Source organism: Monodelphis domestica, chromosome 4 (assembly GCF_027887165.1).
Source record: "Monodelphis domestica isolate mMonDom1 chromosome 4, mMonDom1.pri, whole genome shotgun sequence".
Taxonomy (NCBI): Eukaryota; Metazoa; Chordata; class Mammalia; order Didelphimorphia; family Didelphidae; genus Monodelphis; species Monodelphis domestica.
Genome location: NC_077230.1, coordinates 428,341,979 through 428,361,199, shown reverse-complemented (window position 1 = coordinate 428,361,199; position 19,221 = coordinate 428,341,979). Strand labels below are relative to the sequence as shown.

Sequence of the window (19,221 nt, the reverse complement as noted above, 5' to 3'; positions counted from 1 at the left end):
ATTCACCATTGCACCTATATTTTTCCTCTTTGTGGCATAAAATGCCACATGGAAGCATGGCTGCTATGAAACCTGGTTATTATTCATGTGAAGGGAAGATTGGCTTTAGCATCCCGTGACTGGGTCCACAGTAGAATCCCTGCTGCCCAATTAATTCACTGCTCTGGCTCTCCTATGTACAGATGACAGACCATCCACTCTCCTAATCACACTAGTGTGCAGCAAGACCATAGAGAGACAATCTCTGGCCTTAGTTTCCTTTTATTTTGTTCAGCTTTATTGTTACAAACCTTAGGGGCATCCCAACTTCCTGTCCTTCCCTTTGGGGACTTTCTGAGTGGAGAGCAGGGGAAAGAGATAGAATTATGAAAGGGGAAAGTGACCTTGGGAAAGTCAGACTCCAACAGTATATACTCTAGGGGATGGAAGACTTTTTGATGGCCTAAATCTGTATTTAAGGATCCCCCAAACCTACATTTTAATTTAGCATTTAAATTATCTGTGTGTTACTGTATTTTCATTTGTTAACTATTTCCAAATTACTTTTTCATCTGGTTCAGACTGCACCTGGGAGTGTAGCAGGCTATGTATTTGACCCCATGCTCTAAAGGGGCTTTTTCTTAATTTAATTTTTCCAATTAACCAACATTTACTTTCTGTACTTCTCACCCATCCCACTAAAGAAAAAGAAAATCCTTGTGACAAGTATAAACAATCAAGGAAATCTAATTCCCAAGCTCAAAAAATATCTGTTGCAACATACAGACTGAGTCCATCCGATTTCTGAAGTGAGGCAGCTGATTTCATATTTTTTAAAAAAAATTAATTTATTTAGTCAATTTTGAACATTATTCCTTGGTTACAAGAATCATATTCTTTCCTTCCCTTCCCTCCCCCTACCCTTCCCGTAGCTGACACACAATTCCACTGGGTATCACAAGTGTCCCTGAACAAAAACTATTTTCATGTTGTTGGTGTTTGCACTAGGATGATCATTTAGAATCTACATCCCCAACTGTATCCCCTCGGCCCATGTAATCAAGCAGTTGTTTTTCTTTGCTGTTTCTACTCCCACAGTTTTTCCTCTGAGTGTGGATAGTGTTCTTTCTCATAGATCCCTCTGGCTTGTTCATGATCATTAATGGAGAAGTTAATTATATTCGATTGTACCACAGTGTATTGGTCTCTGTGTACAATGTTCTCCTGGTTCTGCTCCTCTCCCTCTGCATCACTTCCTGGAGGTCATTCCAGTTCATGTGGAATTCCTCCAGTTCATTATTCCTTTGAGCACAATAGTATTCCATCACCAACATATACCACAATTTGTTCAGCCATTCCCCAATTGAAGGGCATCCCCTCATTTTCCATTTTTTTGCTAGCACAAAGAATGCAGCTATGAATATTCTTGTAGAAGTCTTTTTCCTTATTAGCTCTTTGGGGTACAAACCAGCAGTGCTATGGCTGGATCAAAGGGCAGACAGCCTTTTATCGCCCTTTGGGCATAGTTCCAAACTGCCCTCCAGAATGGTTGGATCAATTCACAACTCCACCAGCAGTGCATTAATGTCCCAACTTTGCCACATCCCCTCAAGCATTCATTACTTTCCTTTGCTATCATGTTAGCCAATCTGATAGGTGTGAGGTGATACCTCAGACTTGTTTTGATTTTCATCTCTCTGATTTTAAAACACTTTTTCATGTGTTAATAGTTAATAGTTTTGATTTCTTTAACTGAAAATTGCCAATTCACATACCTTGCCCATTTATCAATTGGAGAATGACTTGATTTTTTGTACAATTGATTTAGCTCTTTATAAATTTGAGTAATTAGACCTTTGTCAGAGGTTTTTGTAATGAAGATTGTTTCCCAATTTGTTGCTTCCCTTCTAATTTTGGTTGCATTGGTTTTGTTTGTACAAAAGCTTTTTAATTTGATGGAATCAAAATTATTGATTTTACATTTTGTGATTTTTTTTCTAGCTCTTTCTTGGTTCCAATATCTTTCTTTTCCCAAAGATCTGACATTTATACTATTCTGTGTTCACCTAATTAACTATAGTTTCCTTCTTTATATTCAAGTCATTCACCCATTCTGAGTTCATCTTGGTGTAGGTTGTGAGATGATGATCCAAACTTAATCTCTCCCATCTGTCTTCCAATTTTCCCAGCAGTTTTTATCAAATAGTGGATTTTGGTCCCAACAGGTGGGATCTTTGGGCTTATCATAAACTGTCTTGCTGAGGTCACTTACTCCAAGTCTATTCCACTGATTCTCCTTTCTGTCTCTTAACGAGTACCAAATTGTTTTGATGACCCCTGCATTATAGTATAGTTTGAGATCTGAGACTACAAGGCCTCCTTCCTTTGCATTTTTCCCATAATTTCCCTGGATATCCTTTATCTTTTATTTTTCCAAATGAACTTTCTTATAGTTTTTTTTTTATAATTCAGTAAAAATGTTTTTTGGTAGTTTAATGGGTATGGCATTAAATCAGTAAATTAATTTGGGTAGGATTGTCCAAGGCATAAATCAGATGGGCCACCAGGTGAAAATCTGCAGGGACCCTCCTCCCACCCTAAAAAGGATTTGTTGTTATGTTAGACTGACCACTAGTCTGGGGCCTAGAAACTGCCAATAGGGATCCAAGATCATTGCCTTTGTCCATTCTCTAGGTGCTCCTTCTGTGGTCTAAATAATTATTCTGGGAGGGAAATAAGGGAAAAGGTCAGGATTCAGTACAAGATGACAGAAGGTAATACTGACTAAATGTCTTCTTTGAGCATCTCTATCACTTCTACTCAAAGTGCTCATTGGGTATTTATTTGATGGCTTATTGTTCAGTCTGAGACAAGGGTCAGTGTGGGGATTCCTGGAGGACAAGTCCCCATGGGACAGAGGCAACTCTGGGGTTTCCTAAACAAGGTTGTCATTTCCCCATTCTGCTCAGAGTGATTCTGCCATTGGCCATAGAAAGGGACAAAGGGCAGTATGCCCAGGAGGGTCTGACCCTTCCCATGGTGGAAAGGAGATGAGGGGCTAACACATAGCATAATTGGCTTCTGGAGCACTGGCCATGTGCAGAGAAGCATTCACAGTTAGCCAGAAGACAGGCACTCCACTTTGGCAAAATCTTAACAAGAAAAAGTGGCTTACCCTATTCCCCACAGTCTATCATGTCTTTCAAGTCCTGTGGCTCTGATGTAGGCCTTGGCAACCTTCTTCTCCTTTTTCAGAAGGCAATAGACAGGTTCTCCAACTGTTTTCTTGGCTGGAAAAGACAATATGGGAAATCTATAACCACATTCTCCAACAGGAACTGATTGACTCTTCGGATATTTTCTCATAAGCACATAGAGGACTAAATTCTGCTGCCAGCCATATTAGACATTCATTTATTTTAGCCTGATTGAAATATTCTGTTGGTCCTTAGAAATGACTTGATACTGGTGTTCTGAACACTAATGCAAAGGTAACCTCAAGTCCTCACCTTTGACATCTTATTGTTTCTATTAAAATCTATTTGTAGCAATTAGAAATTTATAAGCCATATTTTTCAAGCTAATATGGTGTGCCTAACAATACCAAAGTAATTGTATTGTTAAAGTAAGAAAAAAAGATACAGAGTATATAGAAATAAATATAAAAGAAAAAATACACAACAGATTATGAAAGTTTGCAAACCTGGAAATGACCCCATTCACCTTTTGTGGAAAGAATTTAAAAAGAAAGTCCAGTGATTATTAAATAAAAATTCCAATTGAGTGTCCAAGTATAAAACCAAAACAACATTTAAAAATGCTTTCCAGGCACATATTAGATCAGCCTTAATAAATTTAGATATCAAAAGTTCTTTCATGAAAATTCCAGTCTCAAAAATTGTTTAAATAAAATTCTAAAATTCTAAAAGTTAAAAATTGTATTTCTCACTTCCCTTGTGGAGAATGAAATACTAATTCATCATTGTCTTTTCTTCCTTCTAGAGAATAAGATTCTGAGGATCTAAATGCATATTTATTTATTGATTGATTGATTTATTGGCCATAACCTTGCTCAAGTGGACTAGACATTTCACTCAAAATTCAAAGCTGTAATAAGTATAATTAAGAATGTATAATTTTGAATATTAGTAATAAAATGGCAATGGTAAACTATTATAATCAGCTAAAGCTGTTATGACAGAGGCACCAAGGTGCTATGTGCCATATCCTGAAGTTGTTTTGCCCCAACCTTAATTCCCAGAAGACTGTCTGTGCACGCTTATTTTAGAAATCTCCCGTTCTGAGAAATAACCGTATCTGCCACAACCCTAGCATCAGGAATACAACACCTGCATAACTGCATCGCTTTGCCTTCTGTAACCTCAACTGCTTCCATGAATCTCCCTCCCCCATCTCTAGGCAGAATCAAGGACTTACTCAATCTGTTTACCATATAAACAACCCCTGTTCTACTTTGAAAAGGTATATATATTTTGTTCTTCTGAGGGAAAAGGTTCACTCTCTCTTTGAGTATGCCTCAGTGCCCAGTAATAAAGGAATCTCCAACCAACTTTTCCTGGGTCCGTGTGGTTACAGTCCAAGTGTCCATTTGGAGGCCCCAGCGAGATGCCCTGGAGTTGTGACTTCTGATCCTTGCATTTTGACCCACTTACCTGTGACTGTGTGTGATTGTGTGGATAAAAGGTTAATACTCCAAGGTGGAGGTGCTTCTGAGAGTGGATGGGAAGATAATATGTTTCCCTTAGTCCTTGAGGACCTGGGCAGGAAATTCCTGGAAGTGAATGGTGTGGGAAGTCATCATAAAGGGGATAAGAAGTTTGTTTCTGTACCTTGCCATCTCATAAATTGGATATTTGGACATCTCTGATGTCTAAGGATTTTTTCCTGCTCTGTTCTGAATCAGGCTAGATCCATTTGGGGTAGGATGGCAGTAGACTATACGACTCCTATCTAGGGACTTCAGGAAATGTCCTCAGGCCCTACATGTGTATTATAGTGACTGCTTGCTGTCTTTTGTGTGTCTTGTCTGTCTTGGAGGTGTTATTTGTCTGTCTATACTCATACCACTGCTAAAAATGGGTAACACTACTTTGACATCTGGCTCAAACCCCCTTGATTGTATGTTGACTAATTTTAAAGCCTTCAAGAAAGTGGCTTCAAGATATGGGGAAAAGGTAGACTGCCACACTTCATTGCTTATGTTGGTTGGAATGTCTAACATCTGAGATGGATTGGCCACCAAAGGGAACCACTAATCTCCAGGTCTGTTTTGTTGTTAAGAGAATCATTTATGGGGATCCTAGGCACCCAGATCAAATCCCATATATTGATGCATGGATTAGTCTCTTGAGATACCTCCCCCCCAAAAAACTGAAGGGTAGTAGTACCCTGCTACTAACTGATCTATTCCCACTCTTTGCATTTGCTCTTCTTTCCTCTTCAGAGTTAAAGTAATTTTTATCTTTCTGAGCACAATCTCCCCATGGTGTGTCCCTAGTCTATCCTCTCCAACCAATATCCTCACCAAGGCATGCAGGTAACTAACCTTGGCTTCTTGAAGTCCAGGCCAAGAAAACAAATTCTTGGTGGTTCTGCCAAGCTAAAAAGGCCTCAAATCCAAGTACAGATGCTGGATGAAGGGCTATGTCACCCCCGGATCAACTTACCTCAGCCCAGAAATACTGAGCACCAGGGGCTTGGGCTCCATATGAATGTCTTTGTCAGACACAGGAACTGAAGATGAACTTTTCCTAAGGCCTGGAGGAGATGAGATCTGCACCAGAGAAAGGGGTGTCTTTGCCATTGAAATCACAGGTTCTTGGTCTCTGGCCTCCAGCCTTGCCAACATCTTAGACAGACCACTTCCAAACCACTTATTTGGTTATAAGGTAAGAAAAAGTACTAACACAGTCATTTTCTGTCTATTTTCTTCACAGGGCCACTATCCAAGCCTATCATTCTTACCTCCAACAATACTGCAGTGGAGACCAAGGACTTCTCAATGACATGCCAGCCTTCAGGTGCAATTGTCACAACCCGGTGGTTCATAAATGGACTTCCTGCAGGTGGTAACAGGATACAGCTGTCCCCGGATAAGAGTATACTCACTATCCGCAATCTCAGAAGAACAGAAAACAAAGGACCCTATGAGTGTGAAACTGAAAATACAGTTAGTGTCAATAAGAGTGATCCATTCACACTGGATGTTACCTGTGAGTATATTGCTTCTTCCTACATGGTGCATGCTTATGGCCTGGGGTGTGTTCCCAGAGGTCAGTCTAATTCAGTCCCTTCTCTGAGTGCTAAAGTGGTAGGCTCTGAGGTTCCCACCCCCTTCATCTTTAGGGAGCCCAGATTGGCCTTGTCATGTTTTCTGGTGGAGGGTGGCCAGCCAGGGTGCTGAACTGGAGAAAGCCCTAATATCTTCCAAGTTCAGATCCAAAGTGGAAAAGTAGAGAATGAACTGTGAATTTCCCAGCTCAAAGGAGCAACAGGGAGACACAGTGGTCCCTGGTGATGGGTTACAGAATAGGAGATGCCCCTTCTTTCTTCCATAATCTCAATATGGAATCCTTCTCTTTCCTACAGATGGCCCAGATAATGCCACGATTGCCCATTTAAGCAATGTGTACCCTACTGGGGCAAATATTATCTTTAACTGTTCTGCTGATTCTAACCCACCAGCCCAATTAATTTGGTTACGGAATGGACAACAGATCAGAAATTCACCCATATTTTCTATTATTGCATCTGTGGGTGATGCTGGCACCTATACCTGTACTGCATCCAACTCATTAACTGGCTTGACGCGCACCGCAAGCAAGACTCTTAGAATCTATGGTGAGTATCTGGACTGGGACCCATTAGGCTCTCTCTTTCCCTGGCATGAGAAAAATAGACATAAGATATTCTGCCCCCCTGGTTCCATGGCACAATGCATTGTGATTGAAAGAGCCCTGAGCTCAGAATCATGAAACTTGGATAGAATTCTTCCTTTTCTGTATACTATCTGTGTAGTACGTGTGTCTCCTCCTTTCACAGCCTCAGTTTCTTCACCTGGAAAAATGGATAATATTTTTCTCTGTATATAATAGGATTCTATGTGAAGAAAGTCCTTTTTACATGGTAGGTACAAAAAGCATTTGAGTTGTTGTCATCCTTGTTATTGATATTGTATTATTCTCTTCTGGCTTGGTGACATGCAACATTATTTGATTCCTAACTTCTAGGACTGCAGCTTCAATGACTGCCCCCATACTCTTTCAGTCCATTTCCCTTGGTGCTATGGACCCAAAGAGTGTTTCTAGTCCTGGTTGGAGTATAAGCTACGTTCATGCAATGGGTCAGGCCTTGATCCCCTTTGGCAGGGAAATTCTGGAGTTGGAAAGGAAAATTTAAACTTTGTCTCTTTTCCCACATAGAGATTCACCATTGCACCTATTTTTTTCCTCTTTGTGGCATAAAATATCACATGGAAGCATGGCTGCTATGAAACCTGGTTCTTGGTCCACAGTATAATCCATGCTCCCCAATTAATTCACTGGTCTGACTCTCCATTCCCCTAATCACACTAGTGTGTAGCAGAACCATAGAGAAATCATCTCTGGCCTTAGTTTACTTTTATTTCATTCAGCTTTATTGTTACAAACCTTAGGGTTATCCCAACTTCCTGTCCCTGTCTCTGGGGATATTCTGAGTAGATAGCAGTGGGAAGAGATAGAATCTTGAGGTGGGGAAGTGACCTTGGGAATGTCAGACACCAACAGTATGTACTTTACAGGAGGGATGATTTTTCATTGGCCTAAATCTGTACATAAGGATCTCTAAAGCTCACATTTTAATTTAGCATTTTCCCTATTTCACAATGTAAGAGTTGAAATAATATTTCTACCCAGATATATATTTTATAAAGTTTATTAGAAAGGGTAGACAATTATTCCTCTAAGTAATCTGACCACATGGTTCCTACTCTGGAAGTCCCTTCCTTCTTCCCCTGTTACCTGCCTACTCTGTTCCTGCTTCTTCCTTCTTTGTTCTCTTCTTGCTTCTCTCTCCCCTCAAACCCAAAGCCTTGGCTTTTATTGATATACGGCAGGTTCACAGATGCAAAACCTTGTGCAACTGTGTAATGTCAGGAATATTTTATGGACAGGTCAAGCTACACAGGAGGTGGAGGGGATGAACTTCCTTGACACAATTTCCCCCTGTGATCCTTTGGGAGACCCACTTCCCCAATTTATCATTTAAATATAACTATCTTAATATCTTCTAGCTAAAAGTACATACAATATTGTATTTTTCTAAGAGGAAGTTACAATTGTTAGAGATGACAGTAAAATAGTAAAACTGAATGATAGACACATTTTAGTTATTTCTATAGTTATTATTTCTGATTGCCTTGAATACATTTCTACAGTCTATCATTTTGTGGCCCTTCTTCTCACAGAAGTGGCAGGAAATGGATCCATAGTTAGATTCTTGGAGAGGGTCAAGTGCCATTGGTTGAGAATCATGCCTTTTTTTTCTGTTTATCAATCCTATTTGTTAAATATTTCAATTCTTTTCCAATTGTCTCCATGAAATCATTAGTTTTAGTCAGTAGATGGAACTACTAGCTAAGAGTTAAAGTCAGGGTGTGAAAGCTTTTTCCTCACAGGTTTTTGCCCTCACAGCTAATTAAGAGACAAGGCAACAGTAGTTAAAGGATAGACTCTTTCTCCAGGTGGAGCCTCAGTGTACAGAAGGAAAGATTAAAAGCAGCTGTGCTATATTTGTTTTTAAGTGGGGAAAAGAAAAGAATTGCATTTACCTGCACAGCTGATTTGTGTAGATTCAAAATAAGCTATTAAATGCTGACTTAGGGATAGTCACCAAAGTAAAGGAAAAGTTTAGGAAAGTTAGGAAGATGGAGCGCATTTCATCACAACTGACATGTTCAGCCAATAAATTGTAAGGGGGGCAAGGGGTTTATATATAAAAGAGGGTTGGACGTTATATTTAATAGAATGTGGTCACCAGGAATTTAATTCATTCCAGAGAGATTTATTTACAATTTACTTACAGAATGTAGAAAGAGTGAAGTAAGAAATCACAGGGGATAAGGAAGGCTTTCTAGCCTAAACCCTAATCTGCTGCTGGTCCGTGGGCAGAAAGAATTATTTCCTAGCCTGAGGGACCTTGGCCCTTGTAGCCAATGCCCAGGGAGCCTGTCTCAAGAGGATAGGTCTTTCCTGAGGCTGGTGTCTTCAGAAAAAAACCAGCAGTTGAGTCAACTTTTCACTCAGTCCACTCAGAAACAGGGTCTCAGGTCCAGTCAGCAGATCAAAGAATGAAGTATTGACTTTTACAAGAAGTAACAGCTACTTTTAAAGACACTTTCTCTTGTGTCACTTCCTGTGCTTTCCCCTAATTCCACATCTACCAAGCATAGTTGAATTCCTGCTCTAGGACTGCCCAGCAGGCAGTCAGTCAATTCTGATTTGTCACCCACTACCACACACATGGGTCACAGACTTCACACTTCATAATTAAGTGGGATATTTGCACTTTTGGTGATTAGATCTAAAATGGGCAGATCTCCATACTTAACTTTGAAGTAGGGTGTTTATACTTTTGGTGATTAAAATCTATAAATAGAAATGGGTTACAATTTATTCTTCACAATCAGGGGAGAATGTAAAAATGGAGATTTGAACCCTGGATTCAATTCCCAGGAATCCTTGGAAGCTCCCACAGTTCCCCATAATCTTGGGTGAGGTCATCACCTGAGCCGAGAGGAGAGAGGGGTTTTTAAAACGGACTCCTCCTTCTTCTCGTTCCCTCTTTCTACTTCCGCTTCCAAGCAGACGCGTCTCTCATGATGTAAGTGGAATTGAATGGGCCTTTCCGTTCTCCTTGGCATGTGCTTTCTTACTTGTATTTTCTTAAATTCTTAATCTTTAATAAACTTCATAAAATATAATATTCTAGCAGAGAAATCATATTTTTAAATGCTATAAGAGTTAAGTAATTTCATTGATATAATCAGGGGAGAATCAAATTTAATCTTCACATGGCTCTGCCAAGCTGGCAAGGATTCAAATCCAAGCCCAGATACTGGATGAAGGGGTCTGTCATCCCTGGACCAGTTTGCCTCCTCCCAGGAAGATTGAGCACCCGGGTCTTGAGCTACATGTGAATGATTTTTGTTAGCCACAGGAACTGAAGATGAAGGATTTGTGATCTACACAAGAGAAAGAGGTGTCTTTGCCATTGAAATCACAGATTCTTGGTGTCTGGCCTCCAGCCTTGCCAAGGTCTTAGAGAGCCCACTTCCAAACCACTTATTTGGTTATAAGGTAAGAAAAAGAACCAACACAGTCATTTTCTGTCTATTCTCTGCACAGCTCCACTGTCCAAACCAACAATTCTCATCTCCAACAATACTGCAGTGGAGACCAAGGACTTCTCAATGACATGCCAGGCTACGGGTCAAATTGAAGCTTACCAGTGGTTCATAAATGGACTTGCTCCAGTTGGTAGCAGGATACAGCTGTCCCGGGATAATAGGATACTCACTCTCCCCAGGCTCACAAGAAGGGATAACCAAGGGCCTTATGTGTGTGGAATTGAGAACGCATTGTTTAGCAGTATGAGTGATCCATTCATACTGGATGTTACCTGTGAGTATATTGCCTCTTCCTATATAGTGCCTGCTTATAGCCTGGTGGGGTGTTCCCAGAGGCCAGGCTAATTCAGTCCCTTCTCTGAGAGCTAAAGAGGTAGGCTCTGAGGTTCCCAACCCCCTTAGTCTTTAGGGAGCCCAAATTGGCCTTGTCATGCTTTCTGGTGGAGGGTGGCCATCCAGGGTGCTGAGCTGGAGGATGTCCTAAGATCTTCCAAGTTCAGATCCAAACTAGAAAAGGAGAGGAGGAGCTGTGAATTTCCCAGCTCAAAGGAGGATCAGGGAAACAGTGGTTCTGGGTGATGTGTTACAAAACAGGAGATGCCCCTTCTTTCTTCCATAATCTCAATATGGTATCCTTCTCTTTCCTCCAGATGGCCCAGATAATGCCACAATTGTCCGAACACCAGAAGTGTACCCTACTGGGGCAAATATTATCTTTAACTGTTCTGCTGATTCTAACCCACCAGCCCAATTAATTTGGTTACGGAATGGACAACAGATCAGAAATTCATCCATATTTTCTATTATTGCATCCCTGAGTGATGCTGGCACCTATACCTGTAGTGCATCCAACTCACTCACTGGCTTGACGCGCACTTCAAACAAGACTATTAGAATCTATGGTGAGTAACTGCTTTGGGCCCCCACCTTCTTGTTGGGCTTTCTCTTTCCCTGGATGAGAGAAATACACATGTGTCATTCTTCTCCCCTGGTCCCATGGCACAATGCATTGTGGTAAAAGGAGTTCTGTGCTCAGAATCATGAAACTTGGATAAAATCCTTCCTTTTCTGTCTACTATCTGTGTAGTAAGTGTGTCTCCTCCTTTCACAGCCTCAGTTTCTTTATCTGGAAAAATGGATAATCATTTGCTCTCTATATAATAGGATTCTATGTGGAGAAAATACTTTTTTCATGAAAGTTACAAAAAGCATGTGAGTTGACTTCATCATTCTTGTTATTGATATTGTATTATTCTCTTCTATCCCAGTAACATACAACCTTCTTTGTCTTCCACCTTCTAGGGCTGTAGGTTCAATGACTGCCACATACTCTTTCCTTCAGTCCCTTTCCCTTGGGGCTGCGGATTCACAGAGAGTTTCTATTCTTGGTTGGAGTATAAGCTATGGTCATGCAATGGGGCTGGCCTTGATCCCCCTTGGCAGGGAAATTCTTGAGATGGAAAGGAGAATTTAAACTTTGTCTCCTTCCCCACACAGAGATTCACCATTGCACTTATATTTTTCCTCTTTGTGGCATAAAATGTCACATGGAAGCATGCTACTATGAAACCTGGTCCTCATCTATTGGCTTTAGCATCCAGTAATTGGGTCCACAGTAAAAGTCCTGGTACCCAAGTAATTCACTGCTCTGACTCTCTTGTGTAGAGATGACAGACCCTCCACTTCCATAATCACATTAATGGGGAGCAGGACCACAGAGAGATCATATTTGGCCTTAGTTTCCTTTTATTTCATGCAGTTTTATTGTTACAAACCTTAGGGGTATCCCAACTTCCTGTGCCTGACTCTGGGGATATTCTGAATGGAGAGCAGGGGGGAGAGATATAATTGTGAAATGGGGAAGTGACCTTGGGAAAGTCAGACACCAACAGCATATACTTTAGAGGAGGGATTATTTTTTTGTTGGCCTAAATCTGTACATAAGGATGCTTAAAGCACACATTTCAATTTAGTAATGAAATTATCTGTGTGTTATTTTGCTTTTGTTAACTATTTCCCAATTACCTTTTCACCTTGTTCAGGCAGCACCTGGGAATGTTGCAGGCTATGTATTTGACACCTGTGGTCTAAAAGAGCTTTTTGTTAATTTAATTTTTTCCAATTAATCAAAATCTATTTTCTGTCCCCCTTCTACCTTCTACCACTAAGTAGGAAAAGTATGGGTTGTGACTGCATGAAGCCACAAATTAATATATTCTTAGGTGGATACCTGAGGATAGTTAGAAAGTGAGGGAAAATGGGCAAAGGGAATATTGAGAAAGAGGGAATATAATAAAGGAAGAAAGACTCAGAGACACAGCTTAAAGAGCTTGGGATCCAGCCTGTGTGCTCCTCTGATGGTGGTAGAGAGAGAGAGAGAGTGAATTACCTTATTTCATCTATTTTTTATTGGGGGATCAAGGAATGGGGAATTGGAGGTAGCTAATCATCATGTGACATGGCAAAAAAGTTAACATTGGCTCATCTGACAACTACAAGATCAAAGAGGATGAGTTTAATTAAACATGTGACCTGGTATGGAATCTGGTCTGACAAGGTTGGAACTAGGACCCTGTATCAGCCTACCTAGGAATTCTTCTGACCTTTGGACTGTAGATTTGGAGAGTGGTCAGACTTAATAGAGTACCTATTAAATACAATGGTCACTGAAGTGATCAGAGGTCCCAAGGCTTTCCAAGTTATTTGCCTTCAGAACACTGTTATTATTGTATAAATTACCCTCTAGGTCCTACTCATTTCCTTCTGTCTCAGTTCAGACAAATGTTCTGAAGTTTCTGTTCTTGAACTCATTCTGTTTCGTGTTTCTATGAGTGACTTGGATCAAATGAAAGAATATCTGTAAAGCACTTTGTAAACATTTACCATTAATGTGTAAAGGGTAAAATTATGGCTGAGACTGAATGTAATATTATTTTTGTCATCAAGGATTTTATTTATAAAATGTAGTGAAAAACCCAAGTCAGCTGGAAATTTTATGTTGTTTTAATTGATAGTGGAGGAAATTAAGGAGAAGGAAGAAGGAAAGGAATCGGCTTTCTCTCCCCTTCCCTTCCCCTTGGCTAGTGTGAGGGGGGAGATGAGGAGATAAGGTTTTGGAGTATGAAGGAAAGAGTCAGGCTTGAATTGCAAATTGAAAGGGCTAAGCCAAGATGCCTGAACCTGAAATCAGCTTCAGAGAAAACTCACCACTGAACTCAGACAATAGCCATCACCACACCAAGATGTAGGAACGCCTAGCACACTGCCATCCTGAGTTGTCTCTTCAGGGAAAATGGAGGAAAGAGGAAGTGACGTGCCTTATATAGTCAGTTTTACATCACTTTCCTGCATCTCATCTGTACCAGTGATCACTTAGCTTGACTTAGGACAGCCCAAAGGTCTGTCATTTTTTTTTGTACATGTCTGTTGAAGGCCATTTCCTCAGATAATTAAATCTTGGGTTTGATGCAGACCTTCCTAATCATGTTAAACTAAAAAGAGTGGAGAATGTAGAGTTTTCAAGACCTGATTCTGTTATTCCAAGTATCTCCATTGTTATTGATCAGGAAATAGCTAAATCAGATCTTCTAAAGAATGGTCTGATTAGGGGGTAAGAGTTTTCAAATTCACAAATGTTCTACTGATTCTAGAGACAAGCAGAAAGCATTATTTTGAAACTGGAAGGAAAGGAAATAAAGAAAAAATTGGGAGGATAGGGATGGTAGAAGCAGATATGATGCAGAAGTAGCTCAGGAAGCTGGCACAGTAGATGGAATGTGATAAGATGAATGATATTGGGGATTGATACCAGGTCCTATCCTTGAGTACAAAAAGTCCAAATCACCAAAAAGCATCGGCCTTGATGGGGCAGTGACTGGTACCCATGTCATAGAAAAAAGTTGAAGTAATGCGGGATGGTTGATTTTAAAAAGAAGAAATTGGAAACAGACTTTTAATACCATGTTAGATTGCATAAAGAGACCGTGGGGATGATTGAGAGAACCACCAACATATTATCAATTGGAAAGGTAACAGGGCACTTGAAAAAAACATCATGCAAACTTTTTTTAACCCTTACCTATTAGCCTTAAAATCAATACTATGCAATAGAGGTTAAGTGACTGACCCAGGGTCATATAGCTAGAAAGTATTTGAGGTCAGATTTGATCCCAGAACCTTTGATATATAGGCCTGGTTCTCAATGCATGGAGCTACACAGTTACCTCACCCACCAATGCAGTCTTAAGGATGTCCACTTCCAAGAACAAGGAGATAGCCATCCTTCTGTACTATCAGATGGCACTTGGAGTTTTGTATTTAGTTCTAGATGACACAATTTACAAGTGGCATCAGTGAACTTGAGAGTGTTCAGCCAGTTTGTTGAGGGGTCTGGGGTCTCTGAAGATCGATTGAGGGAACTACATATTAGAAAAAGGAATAGAAACCTTTGGGGAGGGGCCTGATAGCAATTTTCTGGACTCTTATATGGAAGAGGAATTAGAAGTGTTCTGTATGACCTCAGAGGGCTGAACTAGAATCATAGAGGCAAATGGTGATGGAAAGCAAAACCCTTGTGTGTGAGGAGACTATCTTCATGAAGTCATTATTAAGTCATATGTCCAACTTTTCCTGACTCCATTTCTTAGCAGAGATCCTGGAGGGGTTTGCCATTTCCTTGTCCAGCTTATTTTACAGATGATGAAATTGAGGCAAACAGGATGATGTGACTTTCCTAGCATCAAACAGCTAGTCAATGTCTGAGGCCAGATTTGAACTCAGAATGATGAGTTTCCTGACTCCAATTTCCATCCACTATACCTCCTAGCTGTCATTTAATCATTAATTAGAGCTTAATCCCCAAACCTGGCTCTATTTGGGGAAAAAAGCAAAAGTTAAGCTTGCTTCCCTTCCCCAATACTTAACCATTTCTCACCAATCCAATGTTTTCTGTAGTGAGGTTGTAACTTTGATCAGTCTTGATTACTGGGTCTGGTCAGCATCTTCATGTTTTTTAGCCAATCTAAATTAACTACTAACACTTAATTAATAATAGTTTAGTGAGAGTAAAATGTAAAAATACTGAACAAATGAAAGTACATGTCAAACTTTTGTGGTCGTCACATGGCAATAATTAAAATTAAATTATGAGGCTGGTAGTAGCTTGAATAGATTTATTACATAAAAGTAGTGATAGGAAAGAAAGGGAAATGTAGGAAAGAAGGTCGTGAGTTGATTAGCTGAATACCCTATTTACTATTTGATGTATTGTAGCTAACCACCTACGAGAGAGAGAGAGAGAGAGAGAGAGAGAGAGAGAGAGAGAGAGAGAGAGAGAGAGAGAGAGAGAGAGAGAGAGAGAGAGAGAGAGAGAAGAGCAGGAGAAGCTCCTTGGGTAATCTTATAAGCAGTTTTCTCCACCCACTAGGTCTCCCCATCACATCTCAGGAACCAATCATAGTACCTCAGTTTGCCTGGAAACTCCCAGGGGGGCAGTTCCTGTGGGATTAGTTTCCCCCCTCTTTGGTTTCAACTTCCTTTCTCTGAGGGTTTGTCTATACATGCACATCTCAATGGTAAATGACATCTTCTCTGAAAATCTGTGAAAGACTCCTCCAGTCTCCATTTCTGTGCCTTTCTCCCTTGGGAGCCTTTGATTTCCAAGGGTCAGGTTAACCCTTTACCTAACTTACAAAAGGGACTTGGGCTTGTTCCCTCCCAGCCCTAGAAAGAGCAAAAGATCCTCCCTATTCTGAGTCCCAGAGTGGCAAGAGCCGTCCATCTCAACCTGGCCAAGTGAGACTTGCAGTAGAGGAACCATATTCTCACCCTTACTTTCCCTCCCTTGTTTTTGTCACTGTATGTGAGATGGGAAGGTCTTCCTTTAATGAATTTTCCTATGGAAGTTCTGGGATCTTCATTCCCTGTTCCTTGACTGGAAACTGCTACTAAGGAATCTCTCTAAAGGGAAATCAGAAACACATGAAGAGTTTATGTAGTGTAGGACATCTGAAATAGGCTAATAAAGCACCTCTCCATGCCAGTCATCTGGTGCTAAGGTTGCTGGACTGTGCAGGAATGGGAACACTGAGGAAGCATTTCCTTCTGAGGATTGTGGTAACTCTCCAGTTCTCAGGTCTCTCCCACAGCTTTCTCCTTTTCCTGATTTCTCTTTTCTTAGCAACTAGGTGAAAAGGCTCAGTGGATAGAGGGGCCAGGTCTGGAGACAGGAGGTCCTGGCTTCAAATATATTCTTAGACACTTGCTATCTATGTTACCCTGGGCATTCCACTTACCCCCAATTCTCAAGCCCTTACTACTCTTCTGCTTTAGAACCAACATTTAATATATATTCTAAAACAGAAGTTAAGGATTTTTTTAATGTGAGAATCCTGGGCCCCAGGACAAGAAATGAGGATGAGGAAGATGTGGACTCCTTCTATCCACTGTATAGGACAGATATTCTTAGTTTGCTATTTTTCTCCATAAAATTTTTTCCAGTGTCAAGAGCTGTTTTTGCTGTTGTTTACTCCTTTTTCTCCTGGAGGATTGGGATTCTTGCCTGTCGGTTGTCATTGCTTTCCTAGCTTCTCTCTCAAGGACTTTGCCTTGGACTATCTTTCCTTCCCTTTCAGAGGCCTGAGTGGTGTCAGGTAGATCTGTGATTTGTGTGTGTGTGTGTAGTTCATGCTTCAAGGCATTTTGTCCTAAGTCTATCTTCCTCAGTTGTTGCCTGCTGGATTGTCAAATGCAACATGGGTTTTCCCCCAAATTTATGATCTTCACCTCTCCTTTGGCTGAGTGTTATTCAGCTTTGAGTCTCACTGCCAAGGCCAGGCATAGCCCTCAGGGGTATTCTGTGGTGTTTTTAATCAGCCTTTGATAATTTGGAAATTTTCCTAGCCCTGGCTTTAACTATGGCTCAGCAGGTAGGTGGGGGAAGGGGGAGACATGGTCAACTAGTAGTTTGATTTGAGCAGTTTCTCCCCCTTACAGCATAGGAATCCTCACTTACTGCCTACCTTTCACACTGTGTCCAGTGGGAGAAGCCCTTACTCCTCTCGTTCTGATTTCTGTCCTTTTGAGATGCTTTGTAATGATTGGTTAGAAGGATATTGAGAAAAGCTCCTGCTATGCTGCCATCTTGGCTCTGCCCCTGTTGGTTTCCAACTGCAGCCCTTCTGCTTCCCCAGGTCATTCCACATCAATGGCTCACCAAATGAGGTCAGCTTTATCCCTTACTCCAAGGGAATCTATTAGCCCAAACTGGGTAATCCTCTAGACACAGAAATGAGATGATACTCACTAGAAGAGTTTCCATACACCCAGCACTTTAAAGTCTACTAAGCAATATAACATCTTATTGGGTTCCAAAGCATAAGCATTATCTTCATTTGACTGGCCAGGAAACTGATAAGTATCACTGGGCTAACAGGAAGCTTCCTCCCTTCCCTACTTCCCACGTCACTGATCCTCTTCTTATCAGTCCACAGGTGCATTCATTCATTCATCTAACTGACCTGGGCCACACCAGGCCATTCACCTCTATCCCACAATAGTTTTCACCCATTTCCTCAATATAAAGTCCCTAGGCTCTGGACTAGAGCTACAGAAAAATGACTCAGTCCCTGCCCCCCTCCAGGAGTATGTCCCAAACAAGAGGAGCCAAAGGAAGAATGTGACTGAGATAGACAGTATGGTTCAGAATCACAAAATTTCCCTTTCAGAAAAGGAAAACTTATTGTTCAGTTATTTCAGACGGGTCTGTGTCTTCAAGACCCTATTTGGTGTTTCTTTACAAAAGTACGGAAGTGTTTTGTTATTCCCTTCTCCAGCTTCTTTTACAGATGAGAAAACTGAGGCAAACAGCATTCATTGACTACCTCCTTTAAAAGTAAACAATTATTCAAAAGTTTGGTGGCTCTCTCAGGAGTAGTGAGCTCCCTGTTACTGAAGGTCTTCAGGAATAGGTTGGATGGCCACTAGCCAGGGAGAAGCTTAGAGGACATCTAGACTTCAGATATCATTTATACTAGATGTGTACAGCCTTTTACAGCCTTGACAGTGTTGACAATTACCAAGTGGGAAGGGCCCCAGGGGATGATACTTTCCTTCTCTGTGCAATATACCCTCCACTGATCCCCCACTGTGCCTGGCAGATTGAAGAAGAAGCCAATGTTTCTCTGAACTTCAAAGCCCAGAAATCATCTGCAAGTCTAAATCCTCAATGACATTAGACCCCATTTACTATGAAATCCAAAGGAAATGACCTGGTCCTTCTCGTTCTCTGCACTGCACATGTATGTGCAAGCAGACCTCTGAGATGCTACAGGTTTGGTTCCAGATCACCAAATAAAGCCAATGTAGCAAGTTTCCCAGCGCATGTGAAAGTCATGTTTACACCATTCTCTAGTCTATTAAATGTGCAGTAGCATTATATCTAAACACCAATGTATGTGCCTTAATTTACAAATGCTAACTATCACCTGAGCCTTAAGCCAGTTGTCATCTTTTGGCTGGTGGAGGGTCTTGCCTCAAGGCTGCTGGCTGCTCACTGCTCAGGGTGATGGCTGCTGTGGCAATTTCTCAAAATATGATCATGGTGAAGTTTGCTGCATGGATTGACTCTTCATGGCTTCTAAGCTTTCTTTGTAACATTCAATGCTCTTTGATAGCATTTACCTCACACTAGAGCTTTTCTCAGAATTGGATTCAATCCTGTCAAACCCTCTGCTGCTTCAATATTCATAATATTCTTCAAAATTGTTGTGATTCAGGGAATAGAGAGGGGTAAGGAGAGGGAGAGAGAAATGGGGGAAAGGCAAGTCAATGGAGCA

General features: G+C 40.9%; 1 protein-coding gene across 3 annotated transcripts in view; it reads left to right on the top strand.

Moving 5' to 3' along the window:
- Positions 1 to 19,221, top strand: part of LOC103099392 (carcinoembryonic antigen-related cell adhesion molecule 5-like) — a 203,353-nt gene that overhangs the window by 14,534 nt on the left and 169,598 nt on the right. For all 3 annotated transcript variants that reach the window (XM_056825354.1, XM_056825355.1, XM_056825356.1), the window contains exons 6-9: positions 5,937 to 6,212; positions 6,589 to 6,840; positions 10,386 to 10,661; positions 11,038 to 11,289. In XM_056825354.1, the coding sequence (XP_056681332.1) occupies positions 5,937 to 6,212; positions 6,589 to 6,840; positions 10,386 to 10,661; positions 11,038 to 11,289 (1,056 nt within the window). The remainder of the gene's footprint in view (positions 1 to 5,936; positions 6,213 to 6,588; positions 6,841 to 10,385; positions 10,662 to 11,037; positions 11,290 to 19,221) is intronic.